General features: G+C 38.3%; 1 protein-coding gene across 5 annotated transcripts in view; it reads left to right on the top strand.

Annotated features, from left to right (window-relative positions):
* ERICH1 (glutamate rich 1) overlaps window positions 1-23,510 on the top strand; it is a 102,953-nt gene that overhangs the window by 53,936 nt on the left and 25,507 nt on the right. For 2 of the 5 annotated variants that reach the window (XR_008748091.1, XR_008748090.1), the window contains 3 exons: window positions 14,927-15,304; window positions 17,767-17,961; window positions 22,636-22,817. Coding sequence is in view for 1 of the 5 variants with exons in the window: in XM_055810584.1 (XP_055666559.1) it covers window positions 14,927-15,304; window positions 17,767-17,961 (573 nt within the window). In the remaining 4 variants the exon portion in view is untranslated. Of the gene's footprint in view, window positions 1-14,926; window positions 15,305-17,766; window positions 17,962-19,595; window positions 19,671-22,635; window positions 22,818-23,510 lie in introns of all 5 variants that reach the window. The other 3 variants (XR_008748092.1, XR_008748093.1, XM_055810584.1) reach the window with 3 other exon arrangements.

The raw sequence follows: 23,510 nt of genomic DNA, 5'->3' as shown, positions 1-23,510 counted from the left end.
TTCAAACTCAGCATTCCAGTGAAACCTTACAAAACTTGGTTTTGCTAATGAGATGTGCAGGTAGCTTATAACCTTACTACAGATTTCCTGGAGTTTGTTTTTGGTTTAAATAAGTTAATTTTGTTGACTTTCTGTCCTACTTTCTCTTTGCTGTTCATCAGTGTAGAAGAAAATGACCCACTTTCTCATGGTTTTGCATCTCTTCAAATCTTCTTCAGAAATAATTGAAACAGAGCTGAGCTGTGCATAAACCCCTGTATATCTTATAGGACCTGTATAAAACATAGTATATTGAGTTTGGCTTTTTTATTTGGTTGTGTTTTGGTTTGTTGTTTTTTTTCTTTTTAAAAACACTTTTTCATAAAGTAAACAATAATCCAGGAGTCTTTATACAAAAAAGTAAAACCTTACTTTCTAAGAAAGCAATTTTCATCTCCTATATCCCCACAGAAAGTGTTCAAGTAGATACATACGTGATATTTTCATGTGTTTCACAAGTAGCATGTGATACAGCCATTAAAGTAATGATAGTTTAGTGTAAAAGCACACATGGATAGTCTGTACAGATACAAACAGCAACAATAATGTAAAATATATAATTATTACAGAAGCACACAGATCTCTTTAAATTTATGATCCCTACTTAGCCAGCCTGCATTGTCTAATCAGCTGTGTAAAAATTTGTATGTTCTCCAGGTGAAAAAGAAAAGGCCAAATGAAGTGATAGTCTTTAATTCAAGAAAGCATTTGTATTGGTAATGAGATTATTTTTTTTTTCACCAGGCTTGCATTTGTTAAAGTTCAGAAAACTGTTAGTGCCTAAGCAAATGAAAAATTTTTTCTCAGACCTGTTCCTTGCGTCTGAATCCAGCATCTTCACTTAATGCAATGGGCATAATAACGTCGGGGACAACCTTGTAACTGAAGCCTACAAGCGGGCTCCCTTTTGTTCTATACAAGTGAAATGAAGAAACAGTTTCTACGTTTTCTTGTTTAAGCAAAGTTCTGTGTAACACATGTCATCAGGTCTGAGCCTTAAATATTCCTTAAGCGTTGGAAACTTTGGTATAGTAACTGTCTTGGGAAAAATCAGGTATCACTTGGCTGCCCTGAGTATCAGGGGAAGCCATTTCTGCAGCTTAAGCATAGGAAGCCTGAGTACCCCGTTAACAACAAGCATGAGTCAGATGAGAGACACCAGAAGCAAAGTCTTTGGCGGGGGGGGCGAGGTATATCACTTGACTATTCTCCAGCTTTTGAAAACATAGATGATTTCCAATGCAGAGGACATATACTGTATCAAGTAATGTGATTTTGTAACCTTGTCAACTACTACAAAAGAACAGTGTGATTGACTTCAAGCTAAGTAGCTTCCTCGACTTGTACTAAAGGTTTAACAAAGTTCTGCGTATCTTACTATTGGAATGATGCTGAGATACTCCAATTCTAGAAAATGGAAGCAGTATGGTTTTCACTCTAAACTGGAAAGAATAATGTCAAAAATGTAAAAGGAAGCAACAGTTTTGCACCCCGTGATAAATTACTTCTAGGTGGAACCAAACTAGGGGGACGGAAGGGGGAATTTTTGAAGGGGATTTTCTTTGTGTGCACTTGTTAAAGTTTCTGATCTATAGCCTGAAAATGTAATCACATCTCTCCATCACTAAAATCTAGTTGATACTTTTTTCCTGAACTGTAGCAATGTTAGAGGCATTGCACAAATACTGACAACATAAGTAAAGGAACTTTTATTGACTAGCTGAAAAGGCATCCTCAAAACTGTAATGACAGGAGTATGAAAAGATTAGCAGAACAGTTCTGCTCAAGTATTTTTTCTTGCTGTCCCAATCATGTGTAAGCCGTCCTGATATTTATTATTAATTAAGACTTAAAAGTTAGGAAGAGCAAAACAAAGCCCGAAAGGACTGAAGGAATGGTGAAATACACTGTGGTGTCAGCTTCATCAGGATTAAATGGTCATTCAGTTATACCTCTGTTCTCCTTTTTTCAGGTTGGAAGTGGTCAATTTGACACTGTCTCCCATAACACCCTCATAGCCAAGCTCAGGCAGTGTGGGTGAGATGGGTGGGCAGTGGGGTGGGCTGAGAACTGGCTGAGTGGCAGAGCTCAGGGGGTTGTGATCGGTGATGCAGAGTCTGGCTGGAGGCCTGTAGCTCGCGGGGTTCCCAGGGGTCAGTACGGGGTCCAGTCCTGTTCAACTGATTCACCAGTGCCCTGGATGAAGGGACAGAGTGTCCCCTCAGCACCTTTGCTGGTGACACAGCACTGGGAGGAGTGGCTGAGACCCCAGCAGGCTGCGCTGCCATTCAGCGAGACCTGGGCAGGCTGGGGAGCTGGGCGCAGAGGGACCTCATGGAGTTCAGCAAAGGCAAGTGGAGGGTCCTGCCCCTGGGCAGGAATAACCCCCCGCACCAGTACAGGCTGGGGCTGGCCTGCTGGGAGGCAGCTCTGCGGGGAAGGGCCTGGGATCTCTGGTGGGCAGCAAGGTGCCCATGGGCCAGCAGTGTGCCCTGGTGGCCAAGAAGGCCAGTGGGACCCTGGGGTGCATCAGGAGGATCATGGCCAGCAGGTGGAGGGAGGTGATCCTGCCCCTCTGCTCTGCCCTGGTGAGGCCGCATCTGGGGTGCTGTGTCCAGTGCTGGGCTCCCCAGTTCTAGAGAGACTGGGAACTGCTGAAGAGGGCCCAGCGGAGGGCTACCAAGGTGGTGAGGGGACTGGAGCATCTCCCTTGTGAGGGAAGGCTGAGAGCTAGGCCTGTGTAGCCTGGGGAAGACTGAGAGGGGATCTTGCCAATGTTTACAGATACCTTAAGGGCAGGTGTCAAGAGGATGGGGCCGGGCTCTTTTCAGTGGTGCCCAGTGACAGGACAAGGGGCAATGGGCACAAACTGCAACACAAGGAGTTCCACCTGAATATGAGGAAGAACTTCTTTCCTTTGAGGGTGCCAGAGCCCTGGCACAGGCTGCCCAGAGAGGTCTCTGGGGACATTCGAAACCTGCCTGGGCACAATTCTGTGCAACCTGCTCTGGGTGACCCTGCTTTAGCAGGGGGTTGGACTAGATGATCTCCAGAGGTGCCTTCCAACCCCAGCCATTCTGTGATTCTGTGGATTTAAAATTTAAGACGGAGGAAGCTTTTTTTTTCTGAAGCTTTGTCCTCTCTAAGTCCAAAAAGTCTTCAAGACTAACTTCTTAGTCACTGGAACATGTACTGATAGTCTCCAGTACAGCTTCAGATGCTTACAACAAATCAGAGCCTGTCCCCAGGTTATATTCAGTGATACAGGAGTACAGTAGCCTCTTGTGTCAGAGCTGCCAAATGACTTGTGTCACAATTTCTTTGCCCATGTCTGTTGTCTGTATTGTGGAAGAAATACATATGAAATATCAATAAGTGGTAGAGAGGGACTTGTTCGACCCAGATTTATTCTTAGTTTCCTCTTACAGATTTCTTGCCTGCTGATGGCTATTTCATTAAGTAGAACATCCTGCTTAAAAGTCAGCAATATAGGTTAAAGTCAGATGCTTGTGGTGGGATAAGTTCTCTTTGGGATAACCCTTTTATTCCTTCCTGAAGCAATGGCATTTAATGCTCATAAGGGAATTTATTTTCCAGTGGGATTAATGGTAGTGTACATCAGCCAGTTCACGAAAGCATGGGAGAGATTCAGTTAGTATAGCTGTGCTGATTTTGGCTGAGGTATAGGTAATTTTCATCATGGTTGCTAGCATGGGGCTAGGTTTTGGATTTGTGCTGGAAACAGTGTTGATAGTGCAGGGATGTGTTCGTTACTGCTGAGCAGCGCTTGCACAGAGCCAAGGCCTTTGTTGCTTCTCACTCACCCCACCAGCCAGCAGGCTGGGGGTGCACAAGGAGCTGGGAGGGGGCACAGCCGGGACAGCCGACCCCAACTGACCCCAGGGATATCCCAGACCATATGACATCATGCTCAGCATATAAAGCTGGGGGAAGAAGGAAGGGGGGGGGGGAACATTCAGAGTGATGGTGTTTGTCTTCCCAAGTAACGGTTAGGTGTGATGCAGCCCTGCTTCCCTGGGGATGGCTGAACACCTGCCTGCTGGTGGGAAGTGGAGAATGAATCCCTTGTTCTGCTTTGCTTGCACATACAGGTTTTGTTTTAGCTATTAAACTGTCTTTATCTCAACTCTCTAGTTTTCTCACTTTTACACTTCCAATTCTCTCTCCCATCCCACCAGAGGGGAGCGAGTGAGCAGCTATGTGAGGCTTAATTGCTGGCTGGGGTTAAACCGTGACAGTACTGAGCATCTAACTACACAGATAAATATATCAAAAAAGGGTAAGAAAAATTATGCATATCCATAGCATATTACATGTATTCTGTGAATTCAATCTATTAATAATTAAAGTTCCATGAAGTGATAAAGAAAAAGTAAACTTTGAGTTCATAAGAGGTGTCAGGCAGTGCACCAAGTGAAGAAAAAAAAAAAAAAGCAATGCCGTCACCACTGAGCTGGATTGGGGTGGCAGTATGCGATGGAAAAGAATGTATTTGCTAGCAGATGACAGATTTTAAAATTTGTATGAACTATAATGTCAAGTGTAGACAGATGAACACGTTTCCCTTTGTCATAGCAGGGTTATTTCATAAATCAAGTCATATAACTGAAGAATGGTAAGGAAGTCTCATTTTCAAGCAAAGGTACTGTACTTCAGTGAGGTGCAGAGCACCTTCAAACTTCCAACAAATTAAATGGGAACAAAAAAGTACCTGACACTTTACTAACCTGAACAGACAAGTCATTGTGCTCAGATTGCCATTTGAAGTGCTTTGCTTTTGGGAAGCAGAACATGAAATCCTGGAAATCGCAAAGATTGAGTGAGCCATGTTATCCCAGTAGTATTTCACTGTGCCTAGTACTAGGTGATTTAATAGTATAAAGCAGGTGATGTACAGTGGGATCAATACCTAGGAAAATACAGTATGCATAGTACATGATCTCTTGTTGAGAACATGTGACAACATTATTTCAGTCACTTCCCAAACATTTATTTGTGTAACAGATGGTATCAGTTGTTTCTGGTTTGTTGGGGTTTTTTTTTCAATTTATTATGACTAATCACATGTTTATGTCATTTATCATATTTCATTCTTTGGAAAACTGTAGCTGCCCAGTAGAGAAGCCAGGAAGGAGCCCGTAGGAGATGAGCAGACATTTGCTGAGAGAGAATAACTTCCTAGATTGTAAAGCACAGGCAGGTTGCAGAGTAATGATGGTGACCAAGTAATAAGCTCTGTGTATACCAGAGACCAGGCATCTGCTGAGAACAGTGGGAACCCAGGCTTCAGAGGGACTTCCCCTAGAGACCCAAAGGGGACTGTGCACACTTTTCTGCAGCTCTGGAAGTTGCTGATGTGTTGGACTCAGAGCAAGCCTGAGCAAAGAGGATTCATTTACCAGGATGCAGTAGGCAAGGTGAAGATACAGTTATGTAATGTTTTGGTTTGGTTTTCCTCATTTTGAGTTTTCTCCCAAAAAAATCACCTGTTCTAGTATATGTTCTAATAAAACTTAGCTTTCCTATCTGAAAGCCATTTTGGAGTGTTCACTACGGAAAAAAGCTTTGAGCACTCTGTCCTCACAGCTATGGCCAGGGCAGAGCCCCATTGCAACACAGCATGCAGTAAAGAACAAACCTACATCACTGGAAAGACTGTAGCACCAGATTCCCAACTATTACAAACCGGCAGATTACCAGTTTACACAGCTGCTCAGGATCTTCCCTATGGTGTTTCATTTTTACAGCATACTTGTCTATATATTTATATGTATATTTAGCTTAGCATAGAGCTCTGTCACTAAGAAGTGACTTACATTAATGTTTTCAACTGTTCGTTAAAATGTAATTCATTTAGAATGTGTTTAATAAAAATAAGTTGAACCCAGATCCTAAAACATCCCAGATTTTACAAAGCTGCTTAGAAACTATGTTATTAAATTCAAAATAGTCTTAGGATCCAAAGATAAATGGATAAATTAAGTAGTTTAAAATAAAACACTTGGAAGGTTTGCATTCTTTCAGACTTTCCTTTTCCGGAGTGTCTTGAAATAGGATTTACTGAAAAAAGTGTAATAAATTGTAGTTGTGGCAGCTTTCGTATGTGGCTTAAATGTGATTGGTTATTGGACGCTGTGTAAAAAGTTACAAGACGCCATGCAGTATTGCAAAAATTGAATTGAGGTATCATATTTAAATATTTGATAACTGAAATTGATAAATTGGGGCTTTTTTTTTTTGCTGACTACCTGCATTTTGCTGTATCAGAGCCTGTGTGCTTTTAGATAGCTCTTCTGTACAAGATTGTACTTTCAGTTTAGATCTGCTCTTTGATACTGTTTTATCACAGGTGAAAACTAGATACCAGTTTTCTATTAGGTTGCTTATCATTTAATAGTTTTTGGTCCTGTAGTCTGAGTGACTTCTTACACTTCACACTATTTTAGCTGGTATATTTGTAAAGAACATTTTAAAAGCTGAACGGAGTTTTGAGATTGCAGCTCTTCTTATCATTTGTGGTGGTGTTCTGAGCAAAGAAAGAGCTTTGGATTCTTTAAACTAAGCGTTGGTTGAAAACTAGCTCTGGGGGAAAAAACAGACTTTAAAAGAAACTCTGAATGTGTGTTTGTGTCCTGCGTAGTTAAAAGGAAGAACACATTTTTTAAAAGTCTAAATGTGATATCAAAAGTTTAAAATGTTTCCAGTTATAAATGTTAGAAATCTCTCCCTCTGATCATGGTGATGCTTTCTGTTCAAATACAAGGATGCAATGTTATTAGCAGAGACTAGGAAGGTTTCTGTATTTAGTAGCAATTAGTCTTTGTGGCTGCTAAACTGTAGAAACTCCCATCAGCAGCTTTAGGATCCTTGGGCTTTTTTTATTTAGTTGCCTTCAAAACAGTTCCTGATTGTCACTGAATCTCTGTTCTTATTTCATGTCCGTGATTATGCTTGGCTCTGTGAGTTTCTTTTTATATTCCTCACAGAGTCAATATAATAATTCTCAGGTTTTTTTCAGAAGCAGCACTGAGCCCATTTAGGAAGTGCTGCATGATGCCTCTATGCAATGGAAATGGACTCAGATTGTTTGTGCATCACCCCAAAAAAAGCAAAATTGAATGAGTATTGTGAGCTTGAACTGTAAACAAATATAATGAGAAAGATCAATAAAAGGTCAAAATATTCAGTTTTGTTTAAAAATTAAGTAATTGGACAGTACAGAATTTGTATTAGAAAAGCTGTTATTTAAGAAAACTTAAGGGCTTCAGCAAACACAGGTTTTTGTATAAAATGGCAAGAGGCCCGAAACATGATTGTCAAAATTAATTTACTCAACGGAATAGTTTCTGGTATCTCCTGAATGCCTTAAATCAACATGTGTGTGGACTGCATGTACATATCAAAAAGCAAAGCAAGCTTAGAGTGATTCATCATATACCCAGCTGGGATTGTGAATACTCATTGCTGTGCGCTGAAAGATCAGAGCAGCAGCAGAGAGGGTACTAAAGGGATCTTCAGTTTCTCCCTGGAACTGATGCATCAGCATGTTGTGAAAAGTCTCAATTTTTATACCCAGTGAATAACCAAGGCATTGGTTGGTGGGGCTGTGAGAGGAAACGTGACTCTTGACATCGTCCTAGGTGGAATTTGGCTCACAAGAGGCACGTTGCAACAGCAACAATTAGGTTCAACATCTTACTTGAAACAACAACAACAAAAAAATATCCAAAATCCACAGCAGTTGTGATCCACTTCAAGAAAGGGCACTACACAAAAACAAAGATACTTGCTAAAAAGAACCTAAAAAAGGTCAGCTAAGAGAAGAAAGTTGGACCAGGGGATCTGGAAGCTACATAAGGACACCATATGTGATATTCAAGGCCAGCGCCCACCACCTGTCATGAAAGGCTTGAGAAAAAGCAAAAGGAAGAGAGCAGAGCTAGACAACAGCGTAAAGGAAGTTGTTAGAAAGAAGTAGGTGTCCTTTTAAAACCTGAATTCACACCCAAGTTATGTTTTTAAACAGATCTAAATATAATAACATGGTAAGACAGGCTAAGGACTATTTGAGCAAATGGTACAAAAAATTAAAACCAGTAATAGTTTTACTTCTGATGTATCAGGAGCAATGTGCCTGCTAGTCTCTTGAGCCAATTATCATGGTGTAGAAGGAATACTGAGAAGGCTTGTTTCAGTGAAGTTAAAGAAATTCTTTGCTTTGATATTATATGTGGGGAAAAAACTATGGAGAATCCCATGTTGGAACGCTCTTTCTTGGGCTTTCTCAAAGGATACGTGAAACTGTAGTTATTTAATAGTCATGCAAAAGAACAGTTATAAAATAAAATCACCAGTACCAGATTTTATTTACCTAAAATTTGTGAAAGAATTCAAGGAAGAAAATTGCCTACATTACTGACAGTGATGCATAACCACTTGCTTTTCAAATTGCTTTGTTATCAGAGACTTTGAGGCTGAATAGTGAGAGTCCAGTTGTTTTTTAACAGGTCTTAAATCATCTAGGGAACTGCAAGCCTGTAATCCTGGTGTTTGCCGTAGGAAGTTTAGCACAATTTATAATGCAGGATAAGATTTGCAGGTGCCTGAAAGCCTGTGATCAGCATGGGAAGGATCGACATGGGGTTTACAAAGAGAAAATCTACACGTTATCTTGGAATTCTTTGAAAAGCCAGGAAATCTGTGGATAAGCTACAACTAATGTGGTTTCCTTGAATTTTTACAAGAATGCTTATAAAGCCCCTCACCAATGGGGGCACATAAACATTTAGCATTGAAGACTTGCAGACTGTGATATCTGCCTTTACTTATTATTGTCATTACTCTTAATTGGATTTGCTTTAAATCCAAGAGGTAGTACTCAGTTGTGGTATGCAGCATATATGCAACATTTGCCAGTTTTATATGAAATCTTCATCTGTAAATATAAAAACTTAGTATGAATGAACAAACAAAAGACAGTCCCTATCCTAAATTCCAGTCTTTCGCACTTTTCTCCAACATTAAAAGTGTTGTAGATTACTAAAACCTTCACAGTGGGGGGGGGGGGGGGGTCCGGAGTTCAAATGATGATCTAAAACAATTACCAAAAAGTGTGTAAAAAATATTAATGGCTTCTTGTGATCCTGAGATCTTTTCAGTATTGCTTGTTGAGATCTTTTCAGTATTGCTTGTTGAGATCTTTTCAGTATTGCTTGTTGAGATCTTTTCAGTATTGCTTGTTGAGATCTTTTCAGTATTGCTTGTTGAGATCTTTTCAGTATTGCTTGTTGAGATCTTTTCAGTATTGCTTGTTGAGATCTTTTCAGTATTGCTTGTTGAGATCTTTTCAGTATTGCTTGTTGAGATCTTTTCAGTATTGCTTGTTGAGATCTTTTCAGTATTGCTTGTTGAGATCTTTTCAGTATTGCTTGTTGAGATCTTTTCAGTATTGCTTGTTGAGATCTTTTCAGTATTGCTTGTTGAGATCTTTTCAGTATTGCTTGTTGAGATCTTTTCAGTATTGCTTGTTGAGATCTTTTCAGTATTGCTTGTTTTCTAATGAACCATTACTTTTTATTGCATTTGTTAACCACAGCTTTTCACTCTTGGCCAAATTGTAGCTGCTGATATCTTAATTGGCACCAAAAATAACATTATTTTTTTCTCTTGCAAGATCCTAAACCAAAATTAAATTCCTCTGCACTGACTGCTCGGTATACCATGGAAAGTCCATCCAGTTTATTAGGGAGAAGAAAAGAGTTTAAACTGGATGAAAAACCGGGAGAGGCCCATGTCTGGTTTCTTTTGAGCAAAATCAAAAAATTACCATGAACAACATCCAGAAAGCCTGCTATGGGACTTGGTCATTGAGCAGGAGAGCCAGCTGCTGTACTTCAGTCATGATGAGCACGTTATAGAGGAGATTCTAAAGCTTGAAGGATATTCTTTGACTATCTTTTCCTCAATCTGCTTTATCTCTCTTTTTTCTAATGTGCTGTTTGAAAGGTTTGTTCTAATAGTGTTTAGGGACCCGATTTTTAAAAAACCCTAGTATTATCTGCTGCTTCTCAGATACGGGAAAGCCAAACTGCAGTTTGGCATGCTGTGGAACTTTGTATACCTTACTTGCAGACACCTAATAAATAGCCTCCCATTTTTCATTGTCTTGTATGATGCTTTCCCTGAATGTTTCCATCAGCCGTTGTGTAAAGGAGCTGAAATAATAAAGATAAACTTGAGCTCATCTTTTCAATCACAGAATTCCCAGCAATGTCTTCAGGCTGATGGATAGTTTGCTTGGGAGGAACAGTCAGCTGTTGCTGTTAGCCTATGTAAAGCATTGTATTTAATCTCTGTGTCACTAGCTGCTGTGATAATGAACACAAAATAACTTACTAATATGGTATAAGTTAATAAATGAAAGTCAGCTTATTTGGAGCCTTGATGTATATCATTATTTTTATCATTTTCTGTTTTTCCTTGAAGATACAAACTGGATGGGCTGACTTTTCATTATCAAAATTCAATAAGCAGTATCTGTAAACTGAGTCCTCCGTTTCATTTTAAGTCTGTTTCTGACATTTTTCTACCTCTGTTCTGTTAAGAAGACAGGTAGTTTGTGTGCAGAAAACTTTAATGTTTCAGGCTGGATTAGATAGGCTGTTAGAAGATGACTCTTTTGGTGCTGACTTTCCTTTTCAGGCTACTCATTCCCACTTCCATATCATTCTGTCGGTCATGCTAGTGTGACTGTGCAGCTGCATGGTAAACTGCATCAGGAAAGTAATCTAGACTAAAAATTACCTATGGGGGGAAAAAAAAGCGCAAAAAAAAAACCACCTAAAAAACCCCCCAAACAAACAAAGAAAGAAAACAGTTATTTTTAACTCTGAACAGTTCCTGAGGAGTGTAAGGCTGAAAGAAATCCTTATAAAATTACGACCACGACTGGAAAATGTATATGGGTATTCTGTCTGGAAGCCAACTTTGCTCAGTCTGAGAGGGCACCAAGTCCAGACTAAACGGGTTGAAGACAGCTGCTTCTGCATAATTGGATTATGTGATAAATTAAGCTACTTGTGGAGCACAGATGAGTCTCAGGAGGGAGAGAGGTGACAGGCCATTACGGAACAGAAGGAGAAGAATCATCAGCTCTTCTGGAATTAGGACAAGCTGTAGCTGCAGTTGTGGCTAAAGTTATTGTTGTCTAAAAGTTCATATTCCTATCGATGTTGCTTAAGTATATATTCAATACCTTACTAAGATTGCTTGTGTAGTATTCCCTGCATTTGTTTTAATTATGCTGCTTTGATATAAGAAACCTCTTCAGTCAGTGGGAAAAATTACTGAAACCAAGTTCATATCTATTGAAATGTTATCAGACCTGCCTGCTGGTTTGAAATGTAGAGGATCAGTGAAAAGTTGGGTGGTTTGGTTTTTTGTAACAGTGGGGTTTGTTAATTAGTAAAAATCAATCTGATGAGCAAACTCATGTTAACACCTTCCCCCATACTGTTAATTTTTGTAAAAGAGACCAATTCTTCTTATTTGTTGAAAGCATCTTGTCCAAATTTATTGTCTATATTTCCTTTGTGGTTAACAGAAGGGGTGAAAGAGGAAGACCTTCAGGGTGCATTTCCGTCCCAGCTGGTTTAGGGTGAGGTAAATTGCTTTTTGAGGATGATAGTGTCTCTTGATTTATCAGAGGGAGTGCAGATTTAAGTACGCTCTTAAGTATTTTCTTTTCAGACAGCCAAAGTTGTGGGAGGTGAATCCCACTGAACATTTCATTTAAGATCATTGTGTGGGCTGTGACCTAAACATGGTTTAAATTTCTTGTATAACTCTTACTTATATTTTAGCATAGCTGTTATAATCAGCTAGCTTGACTGACTATACAAACAACCAGTTCTTGAATCCCATTGAACTCTTGGCTCCTGTGCATACCACACACATGTGAATTCAGTAAGCTAACTGTGCTGTTTGTAAAACAGGTATTTACTTTCTTCTAATTCCTTGTGAAACTGCTCGGTTTAATTAGATGTCACCTTGTTCTTGCATCAGGAGGCAGAAACAGGGTCCATTTTATTATTCTTTCTTTCAACACAAATCATACAAATCTTTTTTGAGTTTCTCTGGTGACTTCTCTGAGAGTCCTCCTCTTGTTGGCAAAAGTCTTACTGTGATGGGATTATGCAAAGAAACAGCATTACAAGCTTGTAGAGTGCAACAGGTTTGTATAATAGCTTTGGAATATTTTTCCTGTTGTTTTCCATCCTCTCTCATGTATGCAAACAAGGTGTTTGCTGTTTTGATAACTGATACCCACTGAGCAAATGTTTTCATTGAGCTTTCCATACTGATGCATAGGTTTGGCTTTTGTTTTGTTTTTCCCCAGCTGATAACAGTTCACTCTAACCCTAGTAGTGAGTTGTTCAAATTAATCCCTTTTGTGTGCATTGCTCTGCATTTGTCAACATCTGATTTCATCTGTTCTTGATGTTGAATCACTAGTACCTCCCATTCATGGAGCAGTAGATACTAAAAAGATATTAAAATGTGGGGCAAAGAATGACAAAAGCTGCTAGAAGACTTGCAGTTTAACTCCTCAACAGAATGAGGTCAAGTCTTGTGTTTGATTTGTTTTCTGTGTTGGAGGAAACTCAGCACAGTTCTGATTTCCTTTCATTCAGGTGTTTATCTTAATTACATACACATAGGAAGACTACATTCATTCTGCCTTGACAGTGTTACCCTGGTCTCTTCAGACCTCCTGCTACCTTGAGCTACCAAAGATAAGCAAACTTCTGGATTTGACTCAAAATATCAATTATCTTAAGACCTGTTCTGCCTTCTGCACCATTTCTTCAAGTGGCTTCAAACCAATTGAGAGTGCTTGGCTGCGCAACATGCTGCAATTTTGCTGAGATTTAGTGATTCTTAAATGCTCAAAGGGCATGTTGGGCCATTTGCTGAGAGCACAGAACAGAGTAGCTTTATTAGCAAACACTGTGGTGCAGGTTAACGGAGGGGTGAGAAATTTTACAGAACAATGTATCTATGTTTACAGTGAAATTCACCTATTAGAACACAAATACAGCCATGAAAATCCAAATTAGATCTTAAGATGAAACATTGATGTTTTGTTTATAGCATCTTTCACCATTCATATCTGCCTTCAGTTTTGATATTTTATTCCTACAGAACGACACAGACGTTATTTTTCCCACATCCCATATGTCCAAATCATGTATAAAGATACTTAGCTCAAATACCATGTGTGCAGAACATTCCACACTGTGGGTACGAGGTGATGTTTGGTGTGTCTTTAACATGCTGTGGTGTTCAGTTACAATACAGCAAATTTATTTTTATGCAGCCTTCTTCATAGAAAGTATGGAAAATTGCTTTGCAGTGAGTCATCCGTCAGCTAAAGAACTAGAAGTCTTGTAGTGGTATTTAAAGAGAGAAAGTGGCTCAGAGCTGACAGAGTTCAAGACAGAAAAAGAAACGGCAATGAAAGAAAGGGCCTCCAACCATGGAGAAAATAGACGTGAAGACTGGTAGGGGGAGGAGTGATGAGAAGGCCAAACAAGCTGAGAATGAGAGGCAGTTCAGGAGACTATGCAAGTAATTCTTGTTGGGCTTCAGGTGTCTCTCCTGCATTGCACCAGCATTAGCCAAGCAAAGATTCTTTAACCCTAAGGGAATGGTGTAAAACCAGACAAATAAGAGCACTGGGCTCAGTGCACTGTGAGGAGTTTAGAAACATGCAGGTAGAGGTTGCGGGAAGGATAAATGGCTTAATTTTCTAGAGCAAGACATTAGAAGAACAGGGTAGTCTGCACTCCATGATGTTTAAACATGTGAGGATTTTGTTAGGCTATGAAAGAGGGAATTTTGGTTAATTAGACAGGAATTACTATAGTCACGAATATGGACTTCAGCAGCAGTGCAGTCAAAGGGAAGATGGATTCTGGCAGTCTGCCCTTGCTAGTGCCAGGAGGGCTTGTGCTCACAAGTGAGTGTGTAGGAGGGGCAGTCAGTTCAGGGTCAGAGGTGACTTCAGAACTCTGACTTTCTGTACAGGGATAAGATGTGAGTAAAGAAGCCTGAAAGCTGTTTTGGAGAGCAAGAGGAACTACTCTCCCATGACATTTGAGCCTTTTGAAGAATCAGCTAGGAAGTAAATTATAATGTAGTAAGGAAACAACAGAACTAAGACAGGCTGTTAAAGAGATCAGAGATTACTTGCCAAGGTCACTGATGCTTTTCATGCTTTCCCCATAAATCTGATGTCCAAAGCAGTGAGATTTCCCAAAGGAGGAGGATGTTTAAGGAGGAAAAAGTGGAAGAATCAGAAACTGGTGTTTTTAAAGCACAGCACTATTGTGAAGGGATATCATCAATATAAACACTATCATCTTTTGTGACTTACGTGCATTCTTCAGTTCTTGATAAAGTCTGCCAACTGGTGGTGTCGGGCTCTTGGGGAAGCTTTCCCATCCCATCTCCCCCAGCCTGCACATACTGGTTTTTGCCCTGGCAATTCTTTTGACCTCACTCCCTGTATAGAACCATACTATCTGTCTTAAGAAAGTAAATGTGATGCAAAGTATGTGGCACGAAGGAAAGTACAGTCTTTATTGAAAGCAGAAGAGAAAAGAACTTGTCATCTTACTCAATGCATTCAGAAAACTTGGCTTTGACATTGTAGTACTGAATAGCATTCAAAACATAAAAGTAAGGTTAGAGCCACTCAGACATCCCAGAATTTGAAGGGAGTAATATTTCATTGTATGCAGTCCCAAAATGCTTATTACAGATCCTCTTATTTACAACTATCATGTCTCTTTTGAATCTGCAGAGGAGGAATATCAAGGACAAACCAAGAGAAAGCGCATTCGCAGGAAGAAACAAAAGAGCAGTTTGCAAAACTGTAATAATTTACATGGAGAACAAACAGAATCTGGAATGCAAGAGACTCTTGTTCAAGATAATTTACAGCTGCATCAGATAGACAGTCCCAAACTAAGCAAAAACAAGAAGAGGAAAATGAAAAAGAAACGACAGAAAGAAAAAATGAGAGCAGCTGGCTTGATATCAAAAACTACCGGTGTGGATTTTGCATATCAGCCTGACAAAAACAACAGAGAAGAAGCAGCAGGCTTAAAAGACACAGATGAAAAGGCAGATAGCATTCTGGACTTCCTGCAGGCAACCCAAAAAATTTATTTTGCTGACAGTATGTACCACTCTTTGTCCTTTCTTTTCATTAGTATTACCACGTAGGGGAAAATAGATATACACATTATTGCTGTAGAATGGGTCAAATCTACTGGACAAGTGTCAGTTTTGAACTCAATGAGACACACAAGCACTTTAGTGTTTGTCCTGATTTCTGGTATATGCATGTATAGGTAAGAATCCACATCAATATAAAAAACTGTGGTCCCAATCTCTTTTTTTCTGTGTCTTTGAAAATATAAATAATATTCCTTTCTCCTTTTTAGAACATTCCAATGCACTCGGGGTAAATGTAGTGGTTTAAATGGACCAAATTCTTTCCTCTGCAAGCAAACATCCAGAAGGATTACTTGCTTTCAGAGACCTTCAAATGAGGGCAATGATTGCTGTCCTGAACTACTTTCATGCTTACTATCTCTGAACCAACCCACTTTTCAGAAAGTTCTTTTTCCTGGAAGGAGATTTATTTGTAATATGTAAGGAAATCTAGACAGACAGCATCCAATAGGAAAGGGGAAGATACTGTTGGCACCGGGAAAGTGTATTGGCATAAAGCACTTGTGAACAAGATGCATGTGAACTGATGCTCAAGATGCATTTCATAGCAATTTGAAAAGGACTGCATGGTTGTTATCGCTCATGGCCTATTGAATGCTCACCTGGCCACTAAAATCAGATAAATTCCTACTGTTTGTTTCTTATGTGGACTTCCTAAAACGCTGCTTGTATGGTGCTTGCATCATAAAAGCCTTTCAGAGATAATGAAGTTTTAATGGTAAGTACTACAGTACTTACCTGTACATACACCAGGTTATGTTGGTATCACTGAGAATGAAATACATTTTTCTTCAGGGCAAGGTGTGTTCTTTAGTTGCTCAGCTTGGAACATACCTTTAAAATTATAACAGTCTTATAAAACTGGAAAAAAGCAGTGAAAAAATTTTCAAAGTGCATGGCCTTGCCTTGACTGTCTTTGTGGAGCTGAACGAAGAGTATTAAACAGCTTACCTACCTGTATGAGTCCATCTTAAGTCAGAGCTGTTAGCTCCTACTCCCATAAAAATTCCTCTTTAGACCGTGGACTGACTTTAAAAACTGTGTCAAGATGACATCAGGATTTTCATGTTAATTTTTTTCTCAAGACTTTTACATAGAATTTTCTTTCCTTACTGTCACAATTTTTCTGCTGTGTCATGTGTTCGTACTTAGCCTAGCACTGGAAAGCCATCCTACTTTCTGGCTAATGTATTTCCATAACCAAAAATAAAAATTTTACTACTTCAGTGTATGTCTAAGTAAATACAAGCTAAACTACATGCATTAGCTGTAGTGGGACTCCAGAGTAACTGAGAAAGATTGCAAACTCAGGTAACAGTTCTGCTGTTAATACATGTCCCAGAACAGAAACCTGGTCAGTTGGCCATAGCTGTGTTGCATGTTGAATTTTAAGAAAAAGTGTTGAGCTTCCAGCTTTCCTGGAAGTCAAGCTCGGGTCTTAGCAGTGGTTGACACACTGACTGGCCCTGGCATCAAACCCGTAGACTGGAGTGTTGAGCCAGTGGGGACCTTGGAATCCATGGAAAGAAATTCTCAGGTAAAAGAAGGTTCATCTGCAGATGAGATGTCACATCCATAAATCATAGCGTGACTAACTTTCTTGTTAGGCAAATCCCAGTTTATATATAGATCTGACAGTATGCTGTTTGCCTTTTCTAGTTGAATGACTTTAACACTCCCTAGCTTTTTAGATAAAATTGGAAGCCATTGCTTTTAGCAGTATTTTCAAATGGTCACATTGGATTCTCATACTTATGTCAGAAAGCTGAATCGGGAAAAATCTGTTCTCAGTTGGCTTGCTGGTAAAACAGAAGAATTAAAAGGAGTCTGGTTAAAGGGACAGACTACGCATTGTTACTGCAGTGGAAGAATGAATTTATGCTTTAGTACTGTAGAAACAATGTGTCCCTTTCTCTGCTGTCTTGCATGCTGTAATATCTGCTTTTTAAATAAAAATATAAAAGTACAGCAACAAGATAATTGGATGCCTCCAGAAGTTCTTTGCAGTAGTTCCACAGAGTTCTTCCCCATCTCCAAAGGGAAAAAAATAGGTGTGCATTTTTATAATACATAGTGTATGGGAAGCAAAAACACAGTGCTTTGGCCACAGTACAGTTTCTTCATCACACCTTCTTCCTGTGCTAATCTTGAATATCTAGACTCCTCTTGCGTTCTTGTCACTATGAATCTTATTGTCCTTTTTACTTCTTGAATTTGACACTTTCCCCTCTTACCATTGTTTTAATATTTAACAAAAAATAGGAGGAGCAAGCTGCCTTCTGGTACGAGATATCTGGCTGTAAGTTGTACTGAAAAGGAAGGTGCTGTATTTGAAAAGAAAATATAATTAGGAAAATTCTCTGTGTTCATTGAGTTTTGGGTTTTTTCCACTTGTTTTTCCAGATAAATCAGAATGCACGGATTCAGCTGTAAATTGTGCAGCTGCCCAAGAGGTTTTACAATGTCTTGAATCTCGCACCATTTCTTCCTCAGATGTGACTCTTCTACATCAGTTGAAATCCCTTGTATTGCTGCAGGATATTGAGAGATTGAAGGATGCTTTGAAACAATTCCAAGAACAATCCATGATGCCTTCTGGTAGGTACCATTCATTCATGTTCATTATCTGATGTTCTTTTGTGTATAGATTAAAACTCAAATTTGTTGCGGTGGTTTTTTTTATTTGGAAGCTGTAAATATTTATATAGTAGGAAATATACGCTTATACAAGATTTGAAGCATAATTCCCACCAAAAATACAGTGATTTTCCCTTTTTCATGTTTGGTTACAATCAATACGGAAAATTTTCATATTTTGCAGCAACTATAGACTACAAGGTCATTCAGGTTCTTAAAACAGTACGTTTTAAATCTTAACTGTTTTAAGTTTTAATCATGTTTAAAGCCTATTTTTTAATACATTCTCTCTGTAGACTTCTTAAGTCATAGAAATTATCTTGTTTATTTTGGAGATTTCACTCATCCAGTTAAGGATTAATTTTGCGTGCATAAAAATCAATAAAGCCCATTATTTCATTTCTTTTTGGTCACCTATGTGGCTTCTTTAACACGTAGATTTTGCATGCCAAACTTTGATTTACAGCTTTGTTTTTGTTTAAATATAAATGTCTGGTTTAAGTTTCTAAAAATAGTGTTGATTATGTAAAAACGTTAAGTCACTCTTTATAATAAATGATACTATAAAGTCATTCATAAAAAGAAAAATTATTCTGTTACTAAATCTTTTCATCCCTGAGGCACAAGTCTGATTTCAGTCATGTTCCTTTTTTTCTCTATTATAATCCCTTTCATTTTAGTAGAATTTCTTCTTGAACAGTTAATAGTTCCTCAAGTAAATGTGGGATCAGCATGTAGTCCATAGAAGCTATAATAATTCATTTTCCAAGTAGTTTTCATTTAAACAGTCATTGTTACTTGTCATTAGTACTTCTGTTACAGCATCAGACAAATCTACAAGATGTGCTGAATTCTCTTGCCTCCCAAAGAATTTGATCAGTTGAGAGCACTTGCTATGGCACGAGAGAATCTCAACCATTTTAGATTGTGTTCTGCATCTTTTGAAGAGTAATGACTGAGCTGGTAGTAGTGCATCAATAGAGTAAATAAAATCATAGCCGTCAGAGGCTTAGGAATAACATTCAAAGAAGACAGTGCTGCTTGTAACATCATTAAATAATTTACAGCATGGTAGTGGCTAAAGATCCCAGTCAAGACTGGAGCCTACTGCATGCTGTGCATTGTAAAAACACAGAAATGGGAGAATTCCTGCCTGTAGAGTTCATAGCTGATACATTCTGAAAAGGACACGCTTAACAGAAGTAAATACGTATTCTTTCGAAGTTTAGATGTGGAGTATGAGAACCCTCAAAGCTCCGATCTATCTGAAGTATCCACATGGAACAAAATCCTTCTGTGCATTCAATAATTAACTTTAAAGCCTACATTCTGTGATCTTAATTACAAACAGATAGTCTCATTGATGTAATACACGTTTGCAAACTAAGTAGGACTCAGCAGGAATGGTGAAAATAGTATCGGCCCTTTATTAAATGACCTAATTCAGCTTCTTTTCATTAAATTGGAATGGAGCTGTTGAAGTGACCACAATCAGGCTATTCCTTACAGGCCTTTTCCAAATTCTGCTCAATACAGTAGGAAATCTGTTGGGTTTTGCAGTATTGAGGCAAGCTGCTCTGTTTACTTTTATATAGCAATAATGTCAAACTGAAGAGAGAAAACAGAAGCAAATTAGAAACAAATCCATACAACTGCCCTAATTTTCTGAGGTATGTATTTGTCACTTGAAAAAGCAGAAGAAAATTTTCTGAGTAAATTTTTAAATTCATTTATGTTCTTGCTGATACAGCCTGAAATTATTTATTCTTCCAGTCGATTTTTTTTTTTTTTCCTAGTAACTGTTGTCGCTCTGGGCTCAATTCTAATCTCATTCCCAGTTCACAGTGGTGTGACCATAGTAGTTGATAGGTTATTCAAGAGGTACAACAATGTAAGAAAGAGGAAAATACATTTGTTATAAATTATTAAAGTATAATTAAATACCTGCCAGATATTAATTTGCCTCATCAGAGTTTAACAATACATTCTATTTGTAATTCAGGAATTTCAGTGAATGAGAATTTAGTGCTCTGAAATTTTACCTTGAATTAGGCTTTTAATTGTACTTTTTTTCTACTTTTGGCTCAAAAATAGGTCATCTTGCCCAGTTTTGGGAATTTATACTTCATTCCCAATAAACAGGTGATAAGAGTTAATACAAAAACTTATCTCAGCAAATTCAAGATTTTTTTATACAAATACAGGTTAGGGCTGTTTGTGGAGACAGAAATGTATAGTACATCATAGTGATCTCATGGTTTTTTTACAGGTTTGTCTGATTATCTTGCCTTTTTTTCTGTTTTGTTTATTTTTACTGGGACATGATGTATGAGAAGAAAAGGTCATTCCTTATTAATATGATGAAGACATTTTTTTTCTTCATTTTAGCAAGGTGTATTAGTTTTACAAATAAACCTGTTTTATTCTCTGTAGCTCAAGAAGCAGTATATTAACCCTTTTCCTGTGGTTATGATTCTACTTAAGATGCCAGCATCAAAGAAATAATAATGGGTGCTATATTTTGTTCAGTTTTATCTTTAATTCAAGGAAGGAAAGAATAGGAAACAAATGAGAAGTGATCCATCTCTTTCATAGAAGTGCACATTCTCTGTTAGTAAACTTTACAGGCCAAACATACCATTATATCTCCTTTATTTCCTCATATATATATTATGAGGAATCATAACACATAACATATATGTGTTATGATTCAATCTAATTTTCCACTGGGGTTACCAAGTCCCACTTGGCAGGTTTATGCCTAGTGATGATAAATTGGGGTGGCAGTGGGGGTGGGGGTGCATGTAGTATTTTACAGACCCTTTAGTGTAAAGCTATGGTCTGCCCAAGGTCTGCAGACCACAAATTGAAAATCATTGGTTCAAGACCATGTTTTGGTATTTCCTTCACACCTCTTAGCATGTTATTCAGATTGGGAATCATGATTTAACCAAAACAAAAAAGAAACTATGAAGAAAACAGTGTCTTGAGCTCTTGGATCTCAATATTTGCAGCCATATCAAATAAAGGTCTTACAAAGCTGGTGGTAGGGTCGGCAAAATTTTGCAGGAAGAAGGAATTGCTAAGGAAATTGAAAGAGAAAAATTATCAGTATTAAAGTAGGGGGTTTAGCCCTTCATTTAAATGACAAAACATACTTGAACAAGCAAATCTCTGTGATTCAGAAATACAGATTGTTCTGTCTAGTGGTCATCCTCCATCGACTTACCTTGTGCTCTGTGCTTCAAGTTATTCTGTCAAGTTACCTTTGGCCTTGTACTTCATACAATCATACAAAGTTGAGGTTGGACAAGGGTTTCTGAGCATGGCTATTTGAAGAATCATTGTTCTTAGACTGTAAAAAAGAACAAAATGTCCTATTACTATTTCCATTTATTTGGTAGTCTTTATCAAAAAGTACTTACCTTTACGTAATGTCTTCTGTAAGTTCAGGGAAGAAAATGTTTCAAAGTCAAATAGACATGCATTTCTCATGATGGGGGCTTGGCTGATCTCTGTCAGAAAGTCCGTGGCCATTTGCCAAAAGGAAGCCAGAGACTTTCATGATCCTGCACAGTGCAGTGGGCAAAGGAGAAGAGCTGTTACTGGAAGTAATGCTCCATTTGCTGGTTGGAAACTGTAGCTTTTGAAATGAGGACTACTTAATTCCTATTTCACATCAATTATTAAAGGTGATTGCCTAATTAAAAAAAAAAGTCATTATCTCCTAATTTATGAACTCATTCAGCTTCTACTCATCAACTTCATTCCATTATCTATTAACATTTTCCCTTTGTTGGTTAGCATCAAGTCTCAAATATACTCTTCCCTTGTTGCCTAGGAAATTATCACTCACAGAAGGAACCAGAAGCTTCTTTTAACTACCTTTTTTTGGAAAGTTGTCCTTTATATGTGTCTCCATTGTGGCAGGTGGCAGGGGGATATATTTTGCAGACCAGAAGTAATGCAGTTACTGTGTGCCAACAGTGCACTGACTGGACACACAGAAGCCCTAAAATGATTAAATTTAACCTTTTTTCTTTTTCTTTTTTAATCAACATTCAAAGAAAAGGAAATGTGAAAGCTATATTAGCATAACGTTATAGAACCATGTTAATTGTGATATTATGTGATAAGTACTGTGGAAAGTCCTGTCGTTAAAAATAAGTAAAGCCGCATAGATAATCTCTGAATTAAGACAGAAGCCACGGCACTTTGAGGCTTTGATGTATCTGTCTGTACAAGGCTACTCATTCTCAACTGGGGCTTCTAGGTGCTACTGTAAGTTAATTAATAATGTGTGAAATTATTATTCAGACAGAAAGAAGTTGGACAAGATTACACTCTTTTTAGCCTTACCCATATGATCATGTCATTGCAATCCCCTTTTTTCTGAGTTACTGAATCATAACAAATAAGATTCCAAAATATAGAACCAAAACTTTTTCTCATAAAAATAACTGACCTCCTGAAAGAAAATGCACCTGTTTATCTAGTCTTCAAGCTCGGATATCTGCATTGTTTTTACTGAAATGCTAATACTAAATGAAAACAGATGTTCACACAAGTAGTCTTTTTTAATGCTCAGAAATATTGTAGAGGTATTTCAGGAGGAATGTGTTTTCTTTGTTTCAGATCATACCAAGATAGTCACGTCTCTGTTTCACTACTGGATTACAGACATCCTTCCTGTGAAGAACAGGAAATAAAGCTTTGCCTGTGTCCATATGCACAGGGTTAAAACTTAATGTAAAAACTCTTAACCAAGTAGCAATTTTTCAGGAAGAGCAGTGTCAATACACATTCTACACCTTCAGGTAAATGAATTGTTTTTCTGTGTTAAAACTCCAGAAGACAATAAACCGTGTATAACTACATGTGATTTTTGTGTTTGGTTGGTCAAGAATATGTATATGCTGTATGGCCTGAGTCTTCAGCTGGATTAGTATGTACATTTCACTTTAGGATAAGGGCCTTATCTGGAATTATAAAGTCTGTATCGAGTATTTTGTTTAACAAGTATCTTTTGGGGGGGGGGGGTGTTTGTTTATTTATAAATTGATCATTCCTTTCTGGAAGTTTTATTTATTGACTTTTCTTGTTTATCTGATATAGCTGTTTACCTGAAAAACAAATATATTTTTTTATATTTAAGCAACAGTATGCCTAAGGAATGTATTTTTGCTGAATTATAGAAATAGATACATTTCTGCATGTGGGTCATGTAGGGTACTGCTTGGAGTTATGCAGAAACCTGGATGGCATTTTAAGGATACTCCACAGCCCAGCCTGTAACAATCCATTGGGCTTCACTGGCTGCAGAATTATGGGACTGGGTTCTCTCACTGATTACTGTGTAGTCTTTCTGCAACTGAATTTGTCCACGTGTAGAAGATGCAGTAAATAATATCCATGGCTGTAAAGTGTTTTGGAATCAAGAACAAAAAAATGCTTCATGAGAGGCTTTTCTCTCAGCTGAGTCATTCACCTGATAGGTGATACAGAGCAAC

This window comes from Falco peregrinus, chromosome 7 (genome assembly GCF_023634155.1).
Source record: "Falco peregrinus isolate bFalPer1 chromosome 7, bFalPer1.pri, whole genome shotgun sequence".
Taxonomy (NCBI): domain Eukaryota; kingdom Metazoa; phylum Chordata; class Aves; order Falconiformes; family Falconidae; genus Falco; species Falco peregrinus.
Note: the sequence above shows the minus strand (reverse complement) of the source record. Positions and strands in the feature narration are given on the sequence as shown.